The 27,360-nt window shown below is 37.2% G+C and overlaps 1 protein-coding gene across 3 annotated transcripts in view; it reads left to right on the forward strand.

The window, feature by feature from the left end:
* Positions 1–27,360, forward strand: part of KAT6B (lysine acetyltransferase 6B) — a 94,491-nt gene that overhangs the window by 22,752 nt on the left and 44,379 nt on the right. For all 3 annotated transcript variants that reach the window (XM_009897645.2, XM_054163256.1, XM_054163257.1), the window contains exon 3: positions 27,177–27,285. In XM_009897645.2, coding sequence (XP_009895947.2) covers positions 27,177–27,285 — 109 coding nt within the window. The remainder of the gene's footprint in view (positions 1–27,176; positions 27,286–27,360) is intronic.

The following is a 27,360-nucleotide window of genomic DNA, read 5'->3' on the forward strand; positions in this document are numbered from 1 at the left end:
TAGCAGTAGCAATTCAGGAGTTGATGCAATTAAACAGCTTCCACGGAGGAGTGGTGTATTTGGGGGTTGTTTTGTTTGTTTGGGGCTTTTGTTTGTGTTTTAAACTTCTGATAAGTGATTTCTGTGTGCCTTGGGATACTCTGCTTTTACACGTATCTTATATATCTCTGTGTGTGAGTATATATAAATATTAATTTTATTTGTATCACCCTCATTTATACAGTGATTTACCAACCTTGCTGGCTTGTCAAGATTGACACATTTTCATGTAATTTTAATTTTTAAACCGAAAAATAGGATGCAAGGTTTAGTGAGGATGGAAAGAAAAAAACCTGCCACTCAGGTGTTCATGGATTTTTTTTTTTTTTTTTTTTTTTTTTTGGTCATAAGAACTTTCAGGAATTGTCTTTGCACTATCACACTTTTTTTAGTGAGACTTTATGGAATAAGTGGTAGTCACTTGAACATCACTTCAAGAACCCTGTCATAATGTCTGTTTTTTGAGATGGGCAAGGATGAGGCAGTTGAATCCCAGTTCAGAATGTGGACCATAACAGTATACCAGATGAAGCCTTATGGAGGGTTAAAGGTTATGGGGAAGATGAACTAGTTGTGTCCATTCCTCTTTTCCTCAGTCTAGGATTCATAACTTGTGAAGTTGTCTGAGACACCTTAAGTATTCTGCTGGTTAAAGAGAATTGGCTGATGCTCTCTGCACACTGTCTGAAAACTCTTGAGTTGTCATTGTTACAGTGCCTACCTATCAGACTTCACTGGAATCTTTGGATGACATGTAAATTTCATAAATAACCACCTCTGATTATCAGCTTGCCAATTCCTGCTTCTCCTTCACCTTCAAATGTATTTTTACAGTAAAGCTTTGCATTTACTGAATTTTCCCTATTATAGAATAAAGCTTTGAGAGATGGGTATATTTCTTGCAGAGCGGGTTCTTGGTGGTGTGTGTAGGTTTTTTTGTGGTGGTTGTTGTTGTTTGTTTGTTTTTTAATCCATTTTCAGGACTTCAGATTTCAAGCTTAATCTGCTGCCAGAAGACTTTCTCCTGCCATCCTGGCTTGTTGACAGTCAGCCTTCATCACGTATCTTCTGTGTTAATTAGAATCAGAACTCTACATTCCCCATAGGTAGTGCCGTTGCTACTGACTTGCAAGTGGTTTGGAGGAGCCGATGACCTTTCTGTTTTAGTTACTGCTGCAAAAGGAGGAGAGTAAGGCTGGAAGGTGGAATGTGCCTTCAGGCTATAAACAAGCAGTTTGCTGTTGAGTAGACTGCTCTTCAGGCTACTCCTGATGAAAACGATGTTATAAAACTGCAAGGATCAGGATGTACTTCTGAAGGGATTTTGCCCACTGACATGTTTTCTAGCACCTTTCTTTGTTACTTTTGGTGTCCTCTACCTTGTCCTGTATATTTCAGTGCAGAACAATTTATTTGCCACTGCCTAATAGTAACTGGGACTGGTTTGAAACTGGCATGGCTAAATATCATTGGATGGTACTAGTTGTTTTGAAGAATGGGAAAAAATTCTCCTAAGGACTCAGAGTGTGTGAGGATTTTTGTTGTTTGGTTTTTTGTCTGTGTTCCTGTTGTGTTGTTTGTTTTTTTTCTTCTTTAAATGCTAAGAATACTTTTGTTTTTCATGCTATATTATCCCCTTCTTCCTTCCCACCTCTGCTAGTGTGTAACTGCTATTTACAATACCTACACCTCAACTGAGTTATGCTTTATCTCATAGTAAGGCAAGAAGTGACATAAGAGTATGTTTCTATTTCCAAAAGTGAGGACATGGAGACATAAACCATGCATAGTGAAAGCAGGGAGGATGAGACAAAAAACAAGCCTTGTCTTGGGAAAATTAAAACTTCTTCATCTCTTGAAGTCACATCAAAGATTTATTCTATCTGAAGCAGGTGATGTGTGTGTGCTTCAAGGAAAATATAAATCTTCACTGGAAACATCAGTTCACTGATGTAGGATTTTGTCTGCGTCTCTGCCTGAGAGTAAGGAGTCCTTTTGCATGAAGCATACTGCCTGTCTTGTCTCTTAAAGTAGAATAGAGTAAAAAGGTAACTAGGTGTGGAAGCAATTAACATGATACTCTTGAATTACTGTGCATGTCTTCAAGGACATTTTTAGTGTTAAGTATCTCTGTTTTGCCAGAGGTTTTCATACTGCATTATGTAGGCATTAAGGCTCATGTGATAATACCCAGTGACCATTCTGCTCTGTCCTGAAAGTAGCCGGGGTAAAGACTTCAGGCTGGAGACACACCCAGTCTGCTAAATTCTTCAGTGTGTCCTGGTGGCTACGTACGGAGCTTTGATCACTGCCACCTTTTGCATTGCTGCTGCTTTTGAGTACAGAGGAGTGTTGGTATAGTTCTCTGAACTGAATCATCACTTTGTGCAGTGAAGTGACTGCACAAATTTCTCCAGCCCATAGATGTGATGTTTCCTAAACTGTCTGCACAAGCCAGGTGTTACTGCTGTTGATCACCAAGCTAATGAAGTTTGGGAGCCCCAGTGGTAAATGAAATCTGTGTTATAAGTTGAAATGGAAGCTGGGAGCTTGTCAAAGTAGCATGGACTTCCAGACCCTGTATTTCGATGGTCTTCCTGCTATTTGTCAATGTGAGTTTCTGTAATCAGTAAGAAAAGAGTATCTTTGTGCCTCAAGAAAATAGATTGAAGGCAGATAGGTCATTAAAATGTTGGCTTTTGCTCAGATCACATGTAAATGCCTTTATTGTGTTATGTATTAATGGTTTGTTAGGTTTACTTTATAATGCACAACTGTTTTAAAGGAAATTAATCTTTTTATACTTTATTCAAATACACCAAGATTAATGAAACGCAGTTTGAACTGGATTGGCTTAATGAGGACCACTTCTATCAAATTTACTGCTTTAAACTCAACTACAAATAACGCAAATTAAAGACCAAATTATTTCAATACACATGTGCATTGAGCCAGAGTGTTATAGTGATTAATTTTCTCAAGTGTTTAATTCCCAGTAGGTTTTTGTGTCAACAGCCAAAAAGGAATTTATTGACTTTACATTAAGCATAGTTTGGTCTAGCTGATTATATTGTTCAAGTGTAAATTAGTGGGTGGTATAAGACCGTGTTGTATTGGAATTTTATTTTGTCTTAAGCAAATTGTTTCATGCCTTATTAACTACCAGTTCTTAAGCTGTGTAGTTCAGATGCTTGAAATGCATGCTAGGGCATTCAGGAGTGCTTTTAGTGGGTTTCTCCTATTTGTTATGTACAAACATCTGTATTTGAGCAGTTTCCCTCCCCCCGAGTGCTGTTAAGATTGCATAGTAAGTTTGGTGAATTTGCCACAAAACGGTCAGGGTTTTTTGGTTGTTTATTTCAATTTATTTTATTTTACAAATAAGATATCTAGGTTCAGTTTTACAGACTATTTTCTCATCTGGGGTAAGTACAGTTTAGACACAAAACAGTTCCCATTTCTTCCCCTCTAACTCCCATCTTGAACATCTGTTGCTCTAAATAGATGACTTTCATTTGTCTCTGTGCACTTTATGGATTGCAGTCAGGAAACACGGATAGACTAATGTCTCCTGTCTCATGCAAAGATAATGCAGGAGGAGTATCTATTTTTCTGGGTGTGTTTAAAGGGCAGCAGATGCCATGTGAAGTTGTTAATACAGTGTATTTATCATTGTCAGAGAAGTTGTATCCTCTAATGCATTCTCTTCTCTACCGTAACATGGCATCAAAGAATTGTTAGAAAGTGTGTGTCTTGAAGGAGATAATCCTGATAGACCTTTTTATGTTTCAGTTAAAAATTGTGCTGTCCAAATTTTTTTAAAAGGAGATTTTAGTTGGACATGACAGCCCTCCAGTTTGAAAGAATAATTACTGTTCGATCAAACTTTCTGTTCTGTGTCTGTTATCAAGTTATCTATCAAAGAAAATGAGATGAGTGATTAAAAGGTTCAGATCAAAGGCAACTGATTTAGCTTCACTGGAGGCTCCCATCTTTTATTTTAAAATGTATCTATGTCTAACTGATTACCTCTCACATTTATAAAGAAATATTGACATCCTGCTAAAGTATGCAATGACCTCACTTCTAGCTGAGTTGTGTAGTTTTCACTGCAGGCACTCTGAAAGCATTGATATTCCTGTAACCTTTTGAGGCAAGATATGTGTTTAGTGTATTAATGAGCTGGTTGAAGTGATGTACAGTAATTTCATCCTTGGGTAAAAACAGATGTGAAAGATTCCGTTTTAATATTTAATCAAGCTCAAAGCCTCTGTTGGCTTGTTTAAGTTGACCTGACAGCATTATACCTGGAAACATTTTGAATTAAACCCTGAGTGCTTGACCTTGTTCAAACAGCTGTAATTTAATAAGGCTGCTGTCTTTGTGGAGATAGTGCAGCTAATGGGCAGATCCTTTCTTGGCTGGGATTGCTTTTTATTGCTGTGAAAAAACTTTCTATCTGCCTAAAGATTTTAATCAGATGAAGTAATAAAAATGAAATAGCAATAGTTAAAGAAGGGATTCCAGAACATACTGACTTTCTTCAAATGTCTTCCTGCGTTTTCATATGACAGGGCCCTGGCAATCACCACACTCTAGCTCATCTCTTGCCAAAACTTTTGTAGGGTTAGGAGGCTATTGCTCAAGTGGTACATGTTGCTTTGGCCTCACTAAAGTCAAAAGAGTTTGCATCAATTTACGGCAGATGGGATATTTTGTTTTATTTTATTTTTCTGCTTGTGCATGTCATGGTACGCGTAAGATTTTGATACTTCCCTGTTGTAGAGCCCCAGGACTTTTACTGAAACTGTTTAGCAAAGTCAAGGTTTTGCCTCTCTGAGCCCCAGTAAGGATTTTCAGAGAGACAGTTTTGGAAGGTGAAACATAAATGGTTTAATTTATTAAAGTAAGGATAAAATAGACTCAGAATTGCCATTGATAAATGCACTAACTGCAAAATTCAAGCTCAAGTTAGGAATTTGTGGGTAACATCAGATAAAGTTGAAGGTGCAAGTCTTTACAGTAGACTTAATATATAGTACTAATACTAGAAAAAGCTAAGCTGTATAATGATGGTGCAATTCTTGTCAAGAAGGTGGCATCCCTGTCTTCAGTGGAGGAAGAAGAGTACAGTTCATAGACCATGTCTGCTGGATCTTCAGTCATTTCCTCTTGATGTTGTGTATGTCTGGGTGTTTTTCCCTGCCCATGTTTTCTACTTAGCTTACACTTCCACAAAGCTTTGCCTGTTCATTATTATGTGTATCTTTAAGATATTTTCTAATAATTAAAAAAACAAATAAACATAATGCTCCTCCTTGCCCCCCTCCTCCCAAATGCTAAACAATACCCCAACAAAAAAACCAAACCAAACACACAGAAAACCTCACAAACACCAAAAAACTGTATATGGGTAGTCTGGGCAAAACTTCATTTAGGTTATAGATGTAGGTTGAGCATTACCTATAGAAGTTGAGACAGAGAAGAAAAAAATATGAGACAAATTATGAGGAAGTGACAGTTAACAAGAAAAATGGGAGAAGCTGAAGTAAGAAATCTATATGATTATGTCATCAGAATCTGTATCTCTCTAATTCTGTCTGTATATTCAAAAGCTTAATAAAATTGTCAGACTTGCTTAAGACTGGCTGGGCAGAACTGTGCTGCTCTTAAAATTTGACATCAGATCTGCTATTTGACAGTTTGTGACTGTTGTGGTTCCCAAGGATAAGCATGTGTTTTAGGAATTCCTGAGGCTACATAGTTTAAGTAACAGTAGTAAAATCAGAATTAATTTGAAATAATGTTCATTCTGAATACAGCAACACTACAGTGTTGTTATAAAATATCACATGATTGTTGCTTTAAAATATAAACATAGTTTGAAAGTATGTACTGGCAAGGACCACATAGACCTGCAGAAATATACCACATGTAACTAGCATGCCTCACAAATGCCAAACAAAATAATAATTCATTAAACCCCATTTTTCTCACTCTAGCAAAATTCAAGTTCAGTAAGATAGTTGCAGTTTTAATGTAATGGAGTTTACATTCCTGTAGGACATAACAGTACAACTTTCTTTATGTTCCTAGGATGCAGTGATAAACATGCATTCATACATTTCTATTCTAGAATCAAGCAATGGATCAGTGTAAGCTTGACCATGCATTATAAAGAATTCCACTGACTGATGCCCCTGAGTGGGTCCAGCAAGTTGTAATTTCTTGAGTCATCAAATCATTAAGAGGAAATAGCTGTTCAGACTGTGCTACATCTCACTGAAGTGTAGCTAGTTCTGGGTGGTCTTTGACTTACATGGGTGAGGAAAGGAGAAGAAATTCTAAAGTAAGTTAATAGTTACTATATTGACACCTTGTGTTTAGGAATTTTAGCTGCTTCTGTGGTTTGAGAGCTTGATAATGATTTGTCAGTCTTGAGTTTGCTTCTTTGATATGTCATCACTGTTTTGTGCGGTAGCCTGCTTCTAAAGCTTGTATTCCAACTAGAGCTCTAGTGTTAGTGTAAGGACGCCAGTGATAGGAAGCAACTGTCAAATCTGCAGTAGTACTGAAAACTTCTGGCAAGACTTTGGCTTCTATTTCTGTGGGTTTTGTGGCTTTCCAGATTCTGAATTGGCTGTTAAACTGCCAAAATGCTGCCGGCTATTTATTATTTAATCTACCCTAAAAGGCTGATGATGTGATGCTTTTCACCTTCAGGTGAATATGTGAAGTGTAACTCGGGCTCTTCACTAGGGGAGGCTATCTTGGCTGCTTGATGACTTATGTATATGACAGAGAGTCTCAGTCCAGTTCCTCAGGATCACATATCAATTTTAGACTTATCAGGGTAATCTCATGGTCTCATAAACTTCAGCTGAGTCTGGGCTATTGATTTCCTGTAGCATAGAAACTGTTATCCCTGCTTTGATTCCTTAGAATGTGTTTGAAGCTGTCTGGTAAACACATTGGAGGAAACCTGATGTGCTGTACTTGTTCGACAGGCTAAAAATACATTGGCCTTTACCATGGGTTGTGATGGTGTGATTCCATAGAGAGCTGCCAGGTTTCCTCTCTTGTCTTGTTCTCTTGATAGGATCTGGGGCCTTGCTGGTGACTGACTGGTACTTGGTGTTAGACTCGTGGGGACAGTTGTGGCTACTTCTTGGACCCAAGGTGTCGAAGTAGAATTTGCTTGGGACAGATGCATTCCATAGCAATTAATTTTGCTGAGAGGAGAGATGCTTGAACTTTCAGGCTTACTTGATTTGGATGTGACTGAACCACCACTCTGCTTGACACAATCCCAAACCAACAGAACAGACTAGTCTTAAGATCTAATTTGCCTACCTTAAGTGAATGTTGTGAGTTTTCAGACTACTTGTTAATAGTTATTTTTTAAATATAATAAAAGAGGGAACACAGGCTTCATTCTTTCAAAACAGCCATATAGTTGTGAAGATGTGACACAGTTTTTAAGCTACTAAATGTTTCCTTGGGAGTTAACTATTTGGATCCCTGCTGTTATGATTGAGATCCTGTGAAACTTCAAGAAGCTTCCAGGCCACATCTTTACATGTCTTGCTAATAACAACATTCATATATTATAAAGAATATTCACTATGTACTTGCCTTATCCTGTGGTTATTGAAAGCTAGATTAATTGCTTTAAAAATTGGCAGCTTTTTAATTCTGGGTGTAGCTAGGCATTAGCAGAAGGTGTCCAAATTTTGACTTGTGTAAGGTTGTTTCAAAGTGTATGCCACTAAAAGTAGGCAGGGAGGGGAAAAAAAAAAGATCATTCCAATGTTGTAGTGGGTTGACACGGAGTATTCTGGATGGGGAATTTTTAGTTCGTGTGCATCTTTAAACAGTCCTAGTTTCTTCTGTACTTTGCCTATCTTCCCATAGTGAAGTTTAACTTAATGGCCAGTTTAAAACAGTTAGTACTCAATCAAAAGTGACAAGTGAGTTTTATGGAAATTGGGAGTGGCAAGGAAATGCCTTTCAAAGCATCATTGCTGAAAGAAAAAGAGGGACAGCTCTACTGACATCTTTGTTATTAGTATTTCAGATAATGGTAGAGGTGGTGGTGAAGTAAATAATTGGTCTATAATACTAGAGGCAGCCTATGTTCCTCCTTTGTAGCTTGGAGATGTGTGGCAAATAGGAAGGAGGAGAAAGAATAATTGGGATGTGAGTGTGATATGGAGAATTTTGAGATGAGGAGGTAGTAAAGGAAATACAAGATTGGTAATGTAGTCAGAAGCCAGATTTCACTAGATGTGGTGTTTTGGGAAATGAGTTGCTCTTGAAGGCCCAAGATTCTAGGTTAAGCTAACTTTGTTAGTATGGAACTAAATACCTTCAAAATCTCATGGGGTTAAAGGATATTTCTTAACCTAACATAAAACAGGAAATGTGTTAGTGGTGTTTTTCTTCTTTTATAGCAACAGATGCAGATTTCATAATCTTGTTTAAACAAAGTATTTGCATATTCTGTCCCTTAGCATAGGTTGTGGAATTAGCCTGCTAGGATAGCTAGACAGTAAGGAAAAACAATTCCATTTATTTGGTTTGAATGCATCTGCCCTTTCTGTCCTCTTCTGTCTTGTTCCCATCACACACAATTGGTTTCAGGACACTTGTTTTTCTGTTTGTGTATCTTAATGGAAGATGTAACAAAGCTCAGAATCGCTTAATTTTTTAAAGATGATCCGGGAGTCTGCAGACAGGCTGAATACAAAATAGTTTAGTGAGTAGATGTTGCTTTGGTAACATGGTTTGGCATGTATTGTTAAGAGATTACTCCTGGAATCTTCTGTAAAAACAACTCCCCCTTCCTTTTAGAACTTGTGTAATAGAAGTACAAAACATAATTCTTGTCTGAAAGTGTACAGTTGTGATTCGCAAAGCTTGCCAAAGTTTGGAGAGTGGCATGCTTTTCAGTGCTTGGAAGGAAAGATTTGAAAACTTATGTAGTACTGATTAGAGAAATGCACTTGCAGTACTTTGTTATAAGCTTCTCTACTGGCTTTGCTTTCCTGAAAAAGAAATACATGCATATTTAATAAACCTAGGAACCAGACTAGGTTAGTTTCCTCAGTAGGAGGTGCAAACTATTTTACAACTTGTCATGACTAACACTTTATTTTCTGAAGGTGCAAGCAATTAACGGTGTTGATTTAGCTATTTATTTGATACCAATACCCTGCACCGTGCCTACAGAGTGATCAGGGTCACATTGTGTGCTGCATGGTAGTATCTACCTAACATGGTTCCGTAACGCCCAAGGGGAACTAGCAGCAGGAACAGCAGTTTGCTTTTGACAGCAGAATGTCCTTGTGGCTATTGATTGGGTTGTTCAGTGAAGTGAAAAAACATTGATCTGGCTTTAAACTGGTAGTTATATGATAATCCTGGAGATGAATGAGTATCAAGTGAAGTATTGCTTGGGGGAAGTGGCATGGGGGGAATCCAATACTGGGTTTTTGTGTAGCTAATAATAGGCTAATGATGCTTAAGAAATATATGTTTTATTATATAGATCTGCAATTAAATGCAGCTAATAAATATTAAATGCATCTTTCTTTACAGCAGATGTAAACGGTGGTAAAAAAGATGTCTCTACTCTCCATTTCCCACACTAGTTGTTCTGTATGTCTTTACAGTCTACGGCATTGTAAGTAATGATTCACTGATGCTGGGGAGTGGAAGCTTACTCTTCCATTATTTTGCTGGTTTGGCACTGAGCATATGTTTTGCACCCACTGTCAATTAATCTTATAAGTCCCATCTCATCCTGGGTTTCTTTAGGGTTTTGTTGTTGTTGTTCCCCCCCCCACCCCCAAGCATCTTGGTATACTGGGACACAGAATATTAATTTTAAGCTGCCACTTCCAGCACTTCTTGATATTCAGATATTATCAGGCTAAAATGGATTAATGAGGTGGCATTGCTGCTGTTAATGTGTTTTTTTAGGATTTGAGTCTGCTTTGACTTTTTCTTTGGGGTGTATGCTTCTTACACAGTTCACTTAAGGAATGGGACAGGCATCTTGAATATAGAATGGGAGGACCCTCTTCCCTAGTCAGTATTTGATAAATGTTTTATTGCTTAGTCTGTGTTTTGGCAGCAGTAGTGATGAATAGCTGTACCTCTATGTTCCTGGCTACTTGAAGTGTGTTGCTTGTTCAGCCTGGACTCTAATGTGATTTAGCTGTATGAGTTGGACAGCATCTCAGAAGATTGTGCATGCAACACTGTACTCTTGAGTCCTTGTATGCAGTACAACTCACTAGTTTATAAGGTTATGGTGTCAGAGGGTAGGATTAAGGGTCTTTCCTTTCCTTGTGTGGTGCACTTATTTTCTCCCTCCATAAAGATACAGTTGAACACAGTTCTATAAAGACAGCTTGGAAAGAGCCTGTGTGGAGATACTCATTGCTTGTTCAATGCAATCCACAGAGCCTTTTCCAAGTAAATGTGCCAGCTGCAGTTTACACTGAAAAATATCATACTGGCAGAAGAGACTGCAGGCCAGACTTTCAGAAATGCTCAAATGTCTCTTCCTTCCCTGTATACTTCTGCTATACTTGCCCCCCCCGAAAGATTTTTTTTTTTTTAAGTTCTTGAGCTATGTGCATGAGCTTTAGAGATAGCAAAGTAGTTCTCAAGTAAATGGATTTATAATTTTCTATTTAAAACAAAGAAACCCAAAAGAAGGCCAAACTACATGCACAAAAAATCCCAACCAGCCAAAAAGCACCCTCCACAGCATATTCTTCAGACAAATTAGTCAGCTGCTGGTGGGATATTTTTTATTGTTGATTTAGGGGTAAGGGTTGGTTCATGATGCAACAAGTCTGAATGCTCTCCAAGAAGACTGTTCAGTCTTGGATTTTCATCATTGTAACTTCTTTGGGAGGTCATGTTAAACAGAGATCTACACAACTGATGAAGAACCCTTTGTCCTAACTTGTACAACTGAAGAGTAGCTATCACAGTACTCAAAATAAGCTAAAAGTTGTGGAAGAAGCTTTTTTGATCTGAACAGTGCTTTGATTATGCTCTGCATCTTATTTCAGTGGATTATTTGGAAAACATGACTGTTATAGGTACACCTGTGTATGTTGTCAAAAAGTAGTTACTCCAGTACATCCAACAAAACTGGGGAAAGGCTGGCATCACTCCAAATGTTAGTATATTAAAACTAGGTGGAAAACAAAACCTGCCAGGCTCCCCTTACGGATAGAAAGGGAGAAGGGAAGAGATGAGACCTCAAACTACACGCAAATTTGTAGTCCAGTAGGCCAGTGAAACAAATGGTGGTTATATCTGTTTCTGTTGGCAGCTGGAGAAGTGGACTTCAATTTTATCAGATGGACACTACCAGGATCTTAGTGTATCAGTTATATCACTTGCCAGAATTTAACAATGAGCACTCACCTGCATAAGAATGCTCAACTGTCTATTGCATTTCCTAATAGGATTGTAACTTCAATGCATGAATTTGAACTTCTGAATTTTTTTCTTTACAAAAAACAAAAAAAATGGAATGTAGTTTCTGCAGCGAAGTAAAATCGGGAAGAGAAATAAGTCTAGAAAACAGTGGATTGAAACTAATATTGTCTGATATACTGTCCATGTATTGGAGCTCTTGGAGCATTTTTTTAATAAAAAGTTGCTTTACAGTTACTCTTGCATTCAGTTTGTAGACATTTGATTATTAGTGTGAAAGGTCATAGAATAGTAGGGTTTGCTGCAATGCCTTGTGTCCAGGATCATAATACATATTTACTTTGTCTTGTAATTTCACATTTGACATCATCTGTTCTTTTGTGTTATATGAAGAATGTTTATCTGTTTCCTCCCCACACTAATAAAATTTTATATTAGAACCATGCTTTTAATATTAATCTTGCATTGCTTCCTGACTAATATGCCTGTTAGGTATGATAAGTAGTAAAGAAGCAAAAGGCAACAATAGCTCATTAATGCTAGCACCCATTTTACTTCTTTAAATATGTTTACCTCTTCCAGGAAGGTGGTGTAATAATGATGGGTAAGACCTTTTCCAAATGGAGATGTTCTTTATAAACCTAAACATTGAATGTGGCTCATGCTATCTATCACTTTGTATGTGTGTGCTCACAAGTAAGGGGAATCGTGTTATGTTAAGAATTTCTTCACTTCAAACTTTAAAGGTGTATCCAAGAGATGCATCTTGTCACTTTATTAATGGCTTGTTTTGGGAGAATTGTATTAGTGATAAACTAAATTTCCCTAATTTTGCAGTAAGCTTTAGTCACTTCTTAGTGTGATTCTCTACTGCTTCTTTAACTGTCAGATATGTCTTCTGGCAAGGTTAATGTTGACAGAGAAACTCCTCCCCACCCATCTCCTTCACCACTGCCCCCCAAACATCCTCAGATTTACTACTGAAGCACTGATCTTGTCTTATTTACTCTTCAGCTTTGCTTTATCCATTTCTTGCAATCAAATGTTTATATACTTGAGAAGTCAGAAGTGGCAAATGAGTTTAAGTGCTTAAATCTATTTGTACTCAATATTAAAACTCTAATGATACTGCAACAGAACCAGGTTGCATCAGTTACCTCCTTACTTGTCTTGCATGCAGAACTTAAGTGTATGCACCTGTGTATGCATTTCCCTTCCCCCCACCTCCCTGTTAATTTGGGTGTAACCCAGTTCTGTTGCCCATCTTGTATGTTTTATTCCACCAAGACAATTTGTTGTATGTAGTTGGTGAACTTAGAGTAACATGATATTAGATCAATGTGGTGTAAGTTAAGGCTGCACATTCACAGAATTTGTTCAGTTGTTTAATTTCTAGCATCATTAAGTATTGTAACTTGATTTGTGATTTAGATTGCTGGTGATTAGTCAGCAGTTGTGTATTGCAGCTTGGGCAAGCTGTTCATTTTGCAGAGCTGCAAGTAAGGAAGTATTAGGAAAGATGTAGGCTTAAAAAAACGGTTCGTGAGGCAAAACAATACGCACAAGACTTCAATTTTTCCATGTAAACTGCTTTTTGTCATTTTCCCTCTTAGAAGATGTGTAGAATATTTAGAAACACTAATGCACTTAAACATGACATACATTTCATAATGTAAATCTGTAGACAAAACCTTTTTTATAATCTGAATTTTGGAGAAGGTTCTTTTGTACAATAGGAGGGTCTGTTAGAGCTGTCATTTTAAAAACAGTTTTCCATGGCAAGTGTATTTTCAAAAATTTGTCTGATGGGCTTTAAGACTGGGCTTTAAGGCTTTAAGTTCATTGCTATGCAGAAACCCTATTTCTAACATTAGTAACTTAACTTGCTGCAGTATTGTGAGCTAATCTTGAGTGCTTCTGTCCATGTAAACTCTGTATGCTGAGATAACGTCACCATTTAAGTGACAAATGCTGGATTGTTTATGTGTTAAGGAACCTTTTTGAGGACACTGAGAATGCTCTTTCCCACTGCCATGGTCAAAAATGAAATGTGGGATTTCTGAAGTCCCCATACCCCATAATCACATGACCAAATGTTTTTATCTATTTTACTTAATGGGTTACACAGTATATACAGTTTTTATGCCTGCCTAATAGACATATACTTGCAAATAAATGAAAGGGTTTGATTGCCAGATGATCACTTTTCCAACTGAGATGAAATGAAAGTATCTCCTTCATTTCTCTTTATCTATCTGAATGAATGGAGGAGTCATTTATGAAAGGCATTAGCAATATTTTTTCTTCTCTGTAAAACAAGGTGAGATAGTCTAAAACAATGATTCTAACATTCTGTAATGGCCATGATGGTCTTAGGTTGATGTTTGGACTTGATGGTTTTGGAGGTATTTTTTAATGCAAATCTTAGAGCAGAGTCCTTGGAGGCGTTCAAAAACGGATTGGACATGGCACTTGAAGACATGGTTTAGTTAGTCATGAGGTGTTAGGTAATAGGTTAGACTTGATGATCTCTGAGGTCTTCTCCAACCTTATTGATTCTGTGATTCTATGTTGTGCATTTATAGTTTATATTTAAATATTCTAGACCTTAAATGTTTTTAAAATTGAGTATTTAGGAAAACATACCTATTCATATCTCTTTTGTCTTTTCACTATCATCCATAGGACAACATTTCATATTGTGAATGCATGAAACATCTTGTAATTAATGTTGATGTTTTTGAGATGCTACAGTACAATAGTTTCCCTGAGGTTCTGGGAGAGAGATAGAGATGGTTTTGCATTAATTTTAATGTGGTAAGAGGTATGGAATATAACATGTAACAAAGTTATTAATTCCTATTAGTCTTTTCCAGTACACTTTGAACAATAAGCCTAAGTGAGTAACTGTCAAACTTTACAAATGTGTAGAGACTCATTAAATTGCAGTGATCTAATTAAAAGGATTATAAATCTGCAGGTGGTGTGGGCTTTAACTGATACAGGATTTGAAGAGAGACCTTCTGAGAGTCTTCTTTTTTTTCCCCTAACAGCAGAAATTCCTGGCTCTTTAAGGGCAAGGTTCATTTTGCTGGTGTGTGGAAGAACGTATTTTCTTACTGTCACCCAGAGAGGAGGGACTGTTGCCCCCACTACAGTAGCAGAAGCTGGAGATGCTGTACTTGTGATGCTCTTTCTGAGAGCATTTTAGCTGTGTTTTTATTGTTTCACCGATGTACAGGAGGAGCAGGGAAGATCTGTTCATTATGTTTAGGAGTCAGTAGCAGCAGAACTATAACCTGTTAATTTTGCCAGCAAAAGGAAAGGAGTTGTCCCTAAGAAGAAGATAAAAAACCCAAGGTGGTTAACTTCACTGCACAGCAGCAGTCATAACTGTTATCTTACAGATACCTTACAAGTGCAAATTTATTTTCTTGGATATAATGAAACTTCAAAGGGATTTAAGAGCAATGTGTGCACCCATATCATTAACTACTCAGAACTTGACTTTCAAGGAAAGTCATCTTCAGAACAAACTAAACCTGGTTTAAATGAACTGCATTCTGTACTTGGAGGCCAATAGAATTGTAAGCATTCTGTCTTTAAAGAAAATAGTGTTTCATCTGATACAAAAATATTTTTCTGTCTCCTCTCAACGCACTTAGTGAACAAATGCTACAGTGCATCATTCCAGTGAAACTGGAAGATGTGTGCATCCTTCAGGTCACTCAGCTTGCACCAATGAATGGTGCTGTTCTCTGTGCATAATCAAAGATCCTCAATATAAGAGTAGTAGAAATATAACACCTTTATAGAGGTCCTTAAAAACGGGAAACATGCCCTCTTTTACCAACACCCCATATACCTCCTCCCCTTTTTCATGGAAGAAAGGGAAGTGGTAACTGTATAAACATATGTATTAATACATAGCTGTTTTGTAGACCTACGTGGTCACAGAGCAGAGCCCATGTTTTCATGTCTGTGTTGTGACTTAGGTATTTTGGTAGCTACTGTAGACTCTTTGAGAGGTTGAAACGAATGCTTCTGGAATAGAGACTTAACTGTGGCCATTCAGGGTTTGACTGTATTATCAGAGTGGCTTAAAAGGCGGATTAAAAATATGTTACCAGGAAAAAAGGAGTTTCGGCTTTCTTTATATCTTTGTTTATAACAAGAACTTTGAATGAATCATACTAATTTATTGGCAAGTTGGAAATGTAAATCTGAGACTGTTTTCCTGAAATCTGAGTATTAGTAGATCTATCCCATAAGAGAAATAAATTCACTGTTACTAGGAGATTCTTGATCTCAGATAAGTGTCATAGAATAAGTTGTGTGATTCAGATTTGTGTTCCTGAATTTCTACCAAATGTAATTTCAAGGAATAGTCTATCATTTGGGGGGAAAAAAAAAAACCAACACCCAAACAAAAATTAGCACAAGAAATTATTTTCAGTTGTTCAGTAAATTTGATTCATATATTTTGGCTTTTAAGCTTTGTTATGTATTGAGTAATAATATTACACAGGGAGATTTGCATAATAGTAGTATTCTCCCCCTTCCTTTCCTTCCTCTTCCTCTTGTCCTGTTTTGTCACTGTCATCTCTCTTCAAGTGTAGATACATATTTCATACAAATTGTTGTTTTCTTTGGCAGGAGCTGCAAGCAACTCTATGTGAAATTATGTAATGTCTGAAAAGTCTGTGATTAATTAGCCTATCATGAAACTGTTTTGGTGTGTGTGTGTAATAACTAGATCCTGCTTTTTATTCATTTGGCAGTGGTAGAAGGTACTCTGGCCAGACCAAGTAACTATAGAGTGCTTTGAATTAACTATTGTATAAATTACCTGATTACATTTGGAACATGAGATGTATGTCTTTTTTTCTTGGTCGGTTAATGAAAATCTCGCATTTTGGTTCAAATAAACTTTAAAGAAGACTAGCTTGGGCTTCAAGTATGTTATATTTTCAAAATAGTAAAATTTATAGTTTGCTTAAAGGTGAGCACTCCAAGTGGCATATTCAAAGGAAAGAAAAAAAAAAGGGGGGGGAAGATGTTAAGTGGCAGAATGGTACATTACGTCCGAACTGCAATAACATCAGTAGCACAGCTCTGTTAGTGGCTCTTAACCAGAATTCTACATCTGGAGTGCACTTCCTGTACAATTTGTTCTGCAGGGTTTTGGATTGGGGTTCATTTTTTTGTGTTTGGAGGGTTGTTTTGGCTATTGATGGTTGTGGGGTTTGTGTGTGTTCGGGGTGGTTTTTGGTTGGTTGGTTTTTCCCTGCCTTCCCCCACTTTCAAGCTGGTATAGTTAGATTGTGTTCCAAAAATTCTGAGGTGTAGATGTCTAATCTTTCATATGCTGACTTGATTAGCAAGACATCTTGATAGTAATTAAAGTATTTTAAGGTATTATTATGTCTCACCTTCACAGTGGAAGGTGAAGTGATCTGTGTGTTACACAAACAATAACTCACAAAACCTTTTCTACACCGTTTAAAAATTTTAATTTGTGTGTTTTAATTGATATTTCACAAACACTGCTTTTTTTCTTTTATTTTTCAAAATAAAAGAAAGATACTGTGCTCATCCTAAATGTAGTTACTCATTTAAATTGGCTTTGCTCTGAAAAAATACCATATGTAATTTTTTTTGTTTTCACTACATTAATGGCATTCTTTCTTACGCGGCAAGCATAGGGGTTTAGTTGTAGGCATTTAAAATAAATACTGGAGAATTAATCCATCAAAGGACAAGAGCTGTAAATAGTACTTTGATTTAGACTGTTAAGTAATAGCGGTATAGCCAATCTCCATGATTGTGCATCAGGATTCAGTGTCTCCTTGCTGCTTCTGACAGGTTAAGGAAGATACTTTTCTCACACCTAAAATAAGTAGTCTGTAGGCAACAAAACTTCAGGCTTCCTTGCAAGAGATCAGGTTCATAATTCTTTGTATTTATCTGCTAGAGCTAAAACAGCAGAGCAGTGAGTACACACAGTGAAAGTTGACCTACTTGTTTATTTGTTCCTTGGCCTTGCAGATGAATCCAGTCCTAAAGATTGCTCAGTGAGTTACACAGGGTAGCTCTTGTCATGCTGCTTCAGTTTCCATTTGGATACAGCATCATCTCCTGTATGTGAAGGAAGACACACAAAATATCTGCACAGAATATTCTCATTAAGTAGATTCCTGCCTTAAATGAGTTTATCAGTGTGTCTTGTCCCAGCCATACTCAGTACTCATTTAGAATTAGATCAAAGAAAGTCTTTTTGTGGTTGCACCACAGAAGAAAATTTGTAGTGGAGGTAGTTTAAATATTGGAAATAAAATATTTGTTTTAATGGGCAGTGGACCTTAAATGTGAATAATGGGAATAGGTACAGGTTATTTAATTACTTAATTCTGTTTCTGAACGGATGTGAACAGGAACAGCTTCATGTTACATTTGAAGACTTCAATATCAAACTTGATAGGCAATGGTGGTGTTAGATTGGTTTGCTAAGTTATTGGGGTGATCTGATTCAACTCATAACAGTGATTTTTTTTTTTTAATTAAAAAAAAAAAAACACATGCTTTCCTTTGATTATGCCTTTGAGTGGGAGTGGAAGTTTCTGTGGTGGGTTGAAATTACCCCCCAACTATTTTGGAGAAAACTACCTCTAAAATAAAATTGCCATATGAGCTCAGTTTGGGGTGGAAGCAAATGAAGCTATATTTACAAGCAAACTAAAATATAGAAATATGAAATGCAATGAATATGTACAAAATCTACAATATAAGTACTACGTGCGTTTATATAGATAAAATTTATAAACAACACAGAAACTCCTTATAACCCCCCTTGATAGATCCAGGGGACCCGTTCACTTCTTCCCCCACTCCCTCTGTCTTTCCTGTTACCTCACTGTGAGAGACTAAGTCTTCTCTCTCCTGATGTGACTCAACAAAGATAAAATCACCTTTGCTCCTTGTCTAGACAATAGCTGATGTGTATTGGGCAGAGCCACTGGAATAAAGATTGCTCATGAGACTGCTGCTGTCCTGGAAATGGGCAGAGGCCAGTCGACCTAAAAACTGTATAAAAGATCTGAGCAACTACTGGCTCAGTAGGAAGAAAACACCTGGACAATGCTGCTGAGAAGGAAAACACGAGCAAAGGAAAAGACTGGGGCAATGCTGCTCTGAAATAAAACTGAGAGAATACCAGGACAGAGACATCACCATGTAACCAAGAGGAACTCTGTGTCCTAAGTTCCACCAGCTGCAACTCATGGAGCTGAAGAGGCTGCTCAGAGGACATCTCTTCTACAGCTAAAGCTGCAGCACTCTTCCTTTACAGACTCAAACTGTCTTGGGGGGTGAGGGGTGTGGTAATAGAATTCCTTTCCTCTTCTCTCTCCCTCTTCTCTCTCTCCCTCTCTATTTTCTCTCTCTCCCCTTCTGATCCATCCACTTTATTTGTGTAATAAATAGTCTAGCTGTTGATATTTTGGCCTTGTTTGTGCCTCTAATTTCATAACGCAGGAATATTCAAAAGAACTGAGTCTCTCTCCCTCTCTGGACTGAGACACTCACACAGTCATCAAAACAGAAGAAGCCATGCAATACAAATTGCTGCAGTAATTGTTTCTTAGTTCATCGGAGGGGTGTGTGTGTGTGTGGTTGGTATTGTTTTCGTCTTTTTCCTTGCCCCCAGCTTAGCTGTATTAATTGAAGGCAAATCTCAAGCCAGTTTCCTTCAAGTGACTTTCATTTAACTTTATTTAATAGGCCTACTTGGAAACCTTTCTAAGAAGGGCTTCTTTTCTATGAAATATTTACTGTCTCTTTATTTTAATGAACTGTTTGAGATATGGTTTAGGTAGCATAGTTAACAGTGCTTTATTATATAATAATGGCAACAATTTTGCTGTATTTGCAAAATGAGCTACAGTGATTGGGGATTTCAATTATAAAATTGCATTTTTATATAGGGAGGAATAATTTCTTCACAGTATGTCAATATTGAACTTTACCTACACATATAAAGAAGGGACTAACAGAGAAATCTGTTTCAGGTGTTTGAAATGCCAGCTTTTGGGGTAACTTCTTGGAATAACAGCAAAGTAACCCTACATTATCATCCCTCTGCCATGGATTTAAACAGTTACTCAAGTGAGAAACTGCTGTTCTCTTAGGTCTTGCATAAAATACATTGTACGCATTTCAAACACCAGTCTAGTCTCATAAAGCTCTACTTCCGTATTTAATATAGTGCTACTCAAATCTAGATAGAGCTGACTGTAAGCTTGCCCCCCAAAGTAAACCAAATAAAATATGCATATGATAATTTAATACACAATTAAACTTTTTCTCTGATGAATTAGCATCAAGACAACTAATAATTATCTTGTGCCACACTGCAAACTTCTTATACACATTTCTGTAGGATGGCTTTGTTAATAAGTTACGAAAAGAAAGCAGCGTATGTACAAACATCTGAGTAAACCTAATATTATGGCATCGAGGTGTGTGCTATTCATACTGGAGTTCATTTCATCTGCTTAAAGTGATAATTTTCACCAAAATAATGCAAAAATTGACACGCCCATGGGATCATGGGCTATGAATTGCACCAGTGCTTACCCATTTGTGATTACATGTATCACATGCTTCATTCTAGTTCTGCTGCAGCAACAGATAGAATTCAGAGCTAAGAAATACAATTCTGTTCAAATAACTGCACATACTTGTGACAGAAACCAGTGGATTCCATGCCAAGATGTTTGGTAATCTGCTAAATATATGAAGAAAACGAGTTACATTTTTTAAAAAGTGAAAATATGAAGCAAGTGATGAGCAGAACGGTAGAGAGATGGATGTTTCTGTAAGTTTACCTCAAAATGAATGCCTAGAAGTGTACTTAAAGGTGAGGTTCTTGTAAGGGTTGTGTACTAGTTATGTGGATGTGTGTGTCTTAACTATGTGTCGTCATATGCAACAGATGGTGTAGAAGATGAGGTCATGAGGAGGATAGGTAATTTTCTGAAGCACATAAGTTTTGTGAAAGAGGTAGGATGTGACAAGTAACAGAGATATCTGATGCTTTTAAGACATCTACATAGATAAAAAATGAGTAAGTTTTGAGAAGTGTGAAGAGTGCAAACTTCCTACTTTGGAAAAAGAAGAATCTGAGCTGTATAAAACCCAAAGGCATCGCTTGGAAGGCTAGTGTTCTAAGGTTATAAATAGCTCAATTGAAGAGTGAAGACTGGGACGAGAACAGTGGATCCCTAGTGAAGTTTTGGCAGTAGTCATTTGACTTTCTGTTCTGAAATATCTTGCGTGCTGTTTCTATCCATAGAGATCTAATATTTGTTTATTGTGCATAGGGATGTGTCATCCATCAAGTTGTCAGATGATGTTGAGGTGTTTCTGAAAAGTATTGAGAGACAGTTGTAAATGTGAACAGCTGAGGTTTTAGTTTATTGTTCAAATAGAAATTTGTTGGGAGTGTGTGTGAAACTTTCCAGTTCTTTTAATGTGTGTACAACATTTATTGAGACCAGCACTTAAAACAATAATTGTTTGTAGACAGCTAATGCCTAGCAGTTTTCAGACAATCTGTCTCAAGCCTTAGAGTGCTATAGCAATGCAAATAGTAATCTTCTTACTTTCAGTGGGATTTACAGTTGTGGGTACCTTAAATACTCAAAGCCAAGACTTTCTCAGGACTTAAAGTTGCTTTTCTTTCTGTTTTCTACCCTGTATCAAACACATCTGAAGGGATGAGCTGTGATGCTCTTCTCCACTTCACCTGCTGCACCAACTTGAAGTCTCCCCTTGCCTCCTACACCTTCACTAGGTTCCCATGATTATTCTGCTGTTCATACATTCCTGCTTTTTGTGGTGGGGTAGAAGCTCAGAAGTCTTCCTGCTGTCATTACTCAGGTTGAGGATATGTAGGCATGCTTAAGGTGAAATTATTGATGGATTTGCATTGCCCCACCAATAAAAGGAGTCACTTCCAGACTTGACTATCTGATGGTCTTCAGTTTTGCTCTCTAGATACTGAAGGGGCAGACGCTTAATTAGGATTCTTTTTTTGATGGTTTTGTTTGTGGGGTCTTTTATGCAGGACAAAAAAAAATGTCATAGGGCCACATTTTTGTCAGGAGTAACTGAGCTCTAGACTTCTTTCTTCATCTTTTTAGTATGCTTTTTAGGAAGTGGTGCATTTATGAGATCAGAGCAAGGGTTTATATAATGCTTAAGGCAGACACACAGACTGGGACCTGCCAAGTAGTCTGTGATACTCATTTTAGTAAGCCAGTCACTTGAAAATGTACCTGTGTAGCTTTTCTGGTTCACACAGCTTTTAAAACAGTGTTCTGACATTTGAGACTTTATTGTGAACATGAATAAGAATGCCTAATTTAACATGTACTATATGTGTAACAGGCTTAATGAGTTACCTTCTACCAAACTAATAATTAGACTAATCTGTTTAAAACTTGCGTATGTTCAAGAAATTTTGATACTGTATTTCACAACACAACACTTACTGTAAGAAACATAAATTTAGAATTATAGTGAAGATCATCAAGTCTGTCAACTTCAGACCACCATGACCATTAAACCACATCCTGAAGTGCCATGTCCACATGTTTCTTGAACACCTCCAGGGATGGCGATTCTGCCACCTCCCTGGGCAACATCTCCCCATGCCTGACCACTTTCTGGAATTTTTTTTTTTTTCCAATCTAAGCTTCCCCTGGTACAGCCTCAGGCCATTTCCTCTTGTCCTATCACCTAATACTACGGAAAAGAGACCAACCCCCACCTCACTACAACATCCTTTCAGGCAGTTGTAGAAAGTGGTGAGGTCTCCCCTCAGCATCCTCTTCTCCAGACTAAACAATCCCAGTTCTTTCAGCTGCTCCTCACAAGACCTGTTCTCTAGACTTCACCAGCTTTGTTGCCCTTCTCTGGATCTGTTCCAGCACCTCAGTGTCCTTCTTGTAGGGAGGGGCCCAAAACAGAACACAGTATTCAAGGTGTGGCCTCACAAGTGCCAAGTACAAGGGCATGATTACTTCCATACTCCTGCTGGTCACACTACTTCTTATGTGAGCCAGAATGTTGTTGGCCACCTTGGACACCTGAACACACTATTGGCTCATGTTCAGCTGTCTGTCTACCAGCAGCCCCAGGTCCTTTTCCACCAGGCAACTTCCCAGTCACTCTGCCCCTCGCCTGTAGCATTGCATGGGATTGGTGTGACACAAGTGAAGCACCTTCCACTTGGGTATGTTAAACCTTGTGCAACTGACCTCAGCGCATCAATACAGCATGTCCAGATCCCTTTGCAGAGCCTTTGTACCCTTAAGCAGATCAACAATGCCACCCATTTTAGTGTCATCTGCAAACTTCCTGAGGGTGCACTCAATACACTCATCAAATTGCTGATAAGGGTATTAAAATGAACTGACCCCAATACTGAACCCTGGAGAGCACCATGTGTGATTGGCTGCCAACTGGATTTAACTCCATTCAGCACTCCTTGGGCAGGTGATCAGTATGTATGCATCACGAGGATTTCTGAGCCAAAATAACTGACGACAATAAAAATACCATGCTACTTTTTAAGAGGGTGGATAAACTGGAGTGGTTGGATGTACAATGCCTTAATAATTACTGTGCAATTTCTAATTGGAAAGTAACAGAAAAACCCAACCTGTTTACAGGTGCTGATTTCATGTTCTATTGCTGCTTCATGGTATATAATAATTTTAAAAGATAAAAATAAGTGTAAGGAAAAAAAGGGTTTTTGCCTGACTGCATGACACTTCAGTTTCTGAAGACAACTGTACATTGGCATAGGGCATGAATTTTCTGCAAATTTGTAACTACTGCAATTGAAAATGGAGTTATTTGAAATGTGAGTGAAGTTGAAATGAAAATTGGTATTTTTATAGGGCAGCCTTTTAACTTTTGATGTACAGTTTCTAGTGGCCTAGAAAAGTGCAACCTTTTTAAGAGCTGTGATTTACTTTGTTCCCAAACTTAAAGTAATGAATTGTTTATTAGCTCTGTTAAAGCAATAATGGTATGGTACTAGGGTAGCATTATTTAGAACCATCTTCAGTGACAGGGCGGATGCCATACTCTTAAAATAGTTGGCGGTGGATTTTTTGTTTGTTTGTTTGGTTTGGTTTTTTGTTGTGGGTTTGTGGGTTTGTTTTTTTTTTTTTTTTTTTAAATCACAATTATTAATGTTCTTAAATATGTGATGAAGAAGTTGTTGGGTTTTTTGTTTTTTCATCTTATTTAGCCTTAGTTATAAATATTAGTGGTTCATCTGGTATAACTGGCCTGCAGTAACTGGCTGTACTAGTTCCTGTAAGAGATGAAATGGAATTAAAAAACAATGATTAGTCGCCAGGATACAGGTAGGAGAGGCATTTCTGTTTGAATTATGTTCTGACCTATTGAAAAACCAACCAAATGAAAACCCAACCAAACAAAAAACCCTATCTAAAACGTAGTTTATCCTAGTTGAGACAGTTGTGACTCAGAAGGAATACTACCAGTTTGAACATAATTTTGCTTTGATTGTGCAAGATGAAGCAATATGAAACGAGATTACTTATTGTGCTGACAAGAATGTGTGCATTCTTAACTTTCAGTGGCTCAGAGATCAGACCCAGTAATACAGTTAGTAATGCAAGTGACTTCACAATATATACTGACACCTGTAAGTTTTTTGAAAACTTTTGTGTGAAGTGATAGGATTTGCAAGCTCTCTGTTTTTAGGTTTTGGTGTGAGAACATCAGTCATTGTAGCCCTGAACTGCCAACAACCTTTGTCCTTTATTTTACCTTCAGCTAAAAACAAAAACCAACTGACAATGACAAAAAGCCCCAACAAAATCAACCAGACAAACAAACAAAAATAACCAAAAACCCCCAGCAACGACAGAAAAGGAGATGTGTGTGAAATAATGAAGTCTTTTGCTAGAGCAAGAAAAAAATATTGGAAAGATAAATGAGATTGTGGACCTAGATTTGAATGATGTGTGATGTTTTGTACGTTATTTATCAGAGTAAGCCTTTCTGAAGTGGCTGAAGCACTGTTACATTAAAGAGAGGGAGAATGATGTGCTTGGAAGAGATTATTTTTTTTAATTTTTTTTTTTTTTTTTTTAACTTGGACTCCACTAAAAGAATAATCTTTCTTTTTAAAGTATCTCTATTAAACTTTAAGTAGCATTTGAAAAATGTCCACAAGATGCTCTAAGTGAACAGCTGAATTTGAATAGCTCTGGACCATTTTTCTCCTCCTGATTACTGGTGTGATTTATGTGATTATTTTGTCTTTTTTATATATCATTTTGATCCAAATAAAAGTCTGTTTATAACAATGGAACAAGTCTGTTGAATTATGATATCTTAGTGGCTAGAGTTGTAGCTAATTAATTTTTATATTTATGTATGCTTTTCTTTTAACTTGCAAGTGGAAAATTCTGCAGGTAATTAGTATATCCTTTCCCACCTATTCCCACTGATCTCATTCAATGCTATTCTGCCAAAACTGACAGGGAATTAATAATTATTTTTTGTCTTTAAATTAAGCATCACTAAATTAGAAATCTGCCAGTTTTATAACTTCAACAGGTAGCACTTATAGTCCAGGTAGCAATTTAGTATTTCAGCTATCCATTGGGGGGGGCCTCAGTAAGACAAGGGCTCCAGCCAATGTTTGTTCCTATTAGTTATAAGAAGGGAATGTTGCAGTTCTTTGTAGTTTATGGAAGAGAACAGACGTCTCCATACTTAGAAAGTGTTTGAAAATGTGTATTATTTGGAACATACAAGTATCTCAGTATTCTGGTAATTGGGATTGTGAAGAGATGAACAGTGGCTAAGCTTTCAGAGGAAGCACTATGTCTCAAGAGTATGTTCAAATGGGAAGTGGTTGTAGGCCAGGGTAAGGATATGTGTGCTGCACTTGGCTGGGTAGGACTTTACCTCACTGTTGTTAATGTTATTTGGAATCTGCCACTTGATTTAAGATGTTCCTAAAGCTCAATAATACAAAACTATTTTCAGTGTTCTGTGTTGAGGTATAAGAGCATATCTTTGCAGAACTGATGCCTTCTAAAGAACACCCTTAAAAACCAAGTGTTCCCCACTTCCTAGAATTGTAATAGAATAAAGATTCATAGGTCATGCTTTTGAAGTGTGGCACAGAGTGGAAATGTGAAAGTTGGGGGTGAAGACCACAAATTATTACTTTAATACAGCAAACTAAAACCACTGCTTAGCTAAGCCTGGAAACTATGAATTTGGAAAAAAAAATATTCTAATTTTTGAGTAGTTGTGATAGCTAGAAGTCAGTCTGGGAAAGTGCTCTGTTACTTGAGTATCCCACTTGGAAGAAATAGTTGCACATGATTTTGTTTGTTGCAAATTTGTTTACAGATACTTGCTTGTAGGCATTAATATTTTGTATGATGCAGGCAAGAAGTTTCATTCAAGCTTTAAAACTTACGGCAGGAACTGTTTGGGGTCTTTAATTTTGGATTTTTAAGTCACATATTAGGAAGAACAGGAAGTAAATTTATATCAAATCTTAAGTCTTTCTCTAAAAACCTTACTTCATTGCTTCCAGACATGGAAAGATTTTTTTGGTTTTATTCTGATTGAGTATTACAGCTAATGTCAGTGTCAACAGTCACACGCATTCTTGGTAACTCTTTGGAGGAATGCACTCAGCAGACATTGTGGCTTTATGTTCAGAACCAACTACTACATCAGTTTACAACTAGCCATGTTCCTTTTATCTCTAAGTACATGTTTCTGCACGCAGCTATGTTACACAGAAAAATAACATCCTCAATTTCCTTCAGTTTTGCATGGTTTGTTCTGGTTTTGTGTTGTTTGTGGGTTTCTTAGCTGATGACAAGTCAATATTAGGAGTTCTGAGAAAATTATCACTCTGTGTATAGTAAATCAGTAAGCTCCTTATTGGTCATCTACATGTTTGAGTAAGTGAAAAACAGTGGAGTCTAAAAATGAATAGTACTGGAAATACAATGTTTTTACCCTAAAATGGTAGTTTTATAAGGAGGTATGAGTTCTAGCGGGTGGAAATGTAATACAATGTCTTACATTTAAGAGTTTTTGTAGAAGTCCCTGGTTTGCTTCCAGAAAGAAACTGTATTCATTGCATTTATTTGCAGTAAAGGCAAATTTACATCTTAATTTTTGACCGCTGTTGCATCTGAAGAACGAGCAATTGTGTGGTGCTGAGAGACATGGTCTAACAGCAGACTTGTTAGACTTAGATAAGGGTATTGATCTTTAAGGTCTTTTCCAAACAAATAAATTCTGTGATTCTGTGTTCTGGAGTTCAGTTTGTGTGTTCAATAATAATGTCCTAAGCTCTAATTTTTGCTCATTTTTGTTAACTCTGGTCTTGTATTGGTTTGCATGAATTAGTACAAAAGGTTGCTTATTATGAGCCAATTTAATACTTATGAAGTATGTTAAGATACTGAACTTTGTTATTCTGAAGTTAGTAAAATGAATGTAGGACATGTCAGGTAAAGGTTGAAAATAAGGGTTTGGACTTGTGGGATGGGTTTTTTGCTAGCTAACTGTCTGTTTATTTTTAAATCTAGCCACGAGCTGATCCCATCCCGATATGTAGCTTTTGTTTGGGAACAAAAGAATCAAATCGTGAAAAGAAACCAGAAGAGCTGTTGTCGTGTGCAGACTGTGGCAGCAGTGGTAAGTTGGCTGAATTTACAAATACTGGAAATGTTTATGTTTAAGACTGCTTTTAAGGTAGTAAAAATACTTTAC

Source organism: Dryobates pubescens, chromosome 8 (genome assembly GCF_014839835.1).
Source record: "Dryobates pubescens isolate bDryPub1 chromosome 8, bDryPub1.pri, whole genome shotgun sequence".
Lineage (NCBI taxonomy): Eukaryota > Metazoa > Chordata > Aves > Piciformes > Picidae > Dryobates > Dryobates pubescens.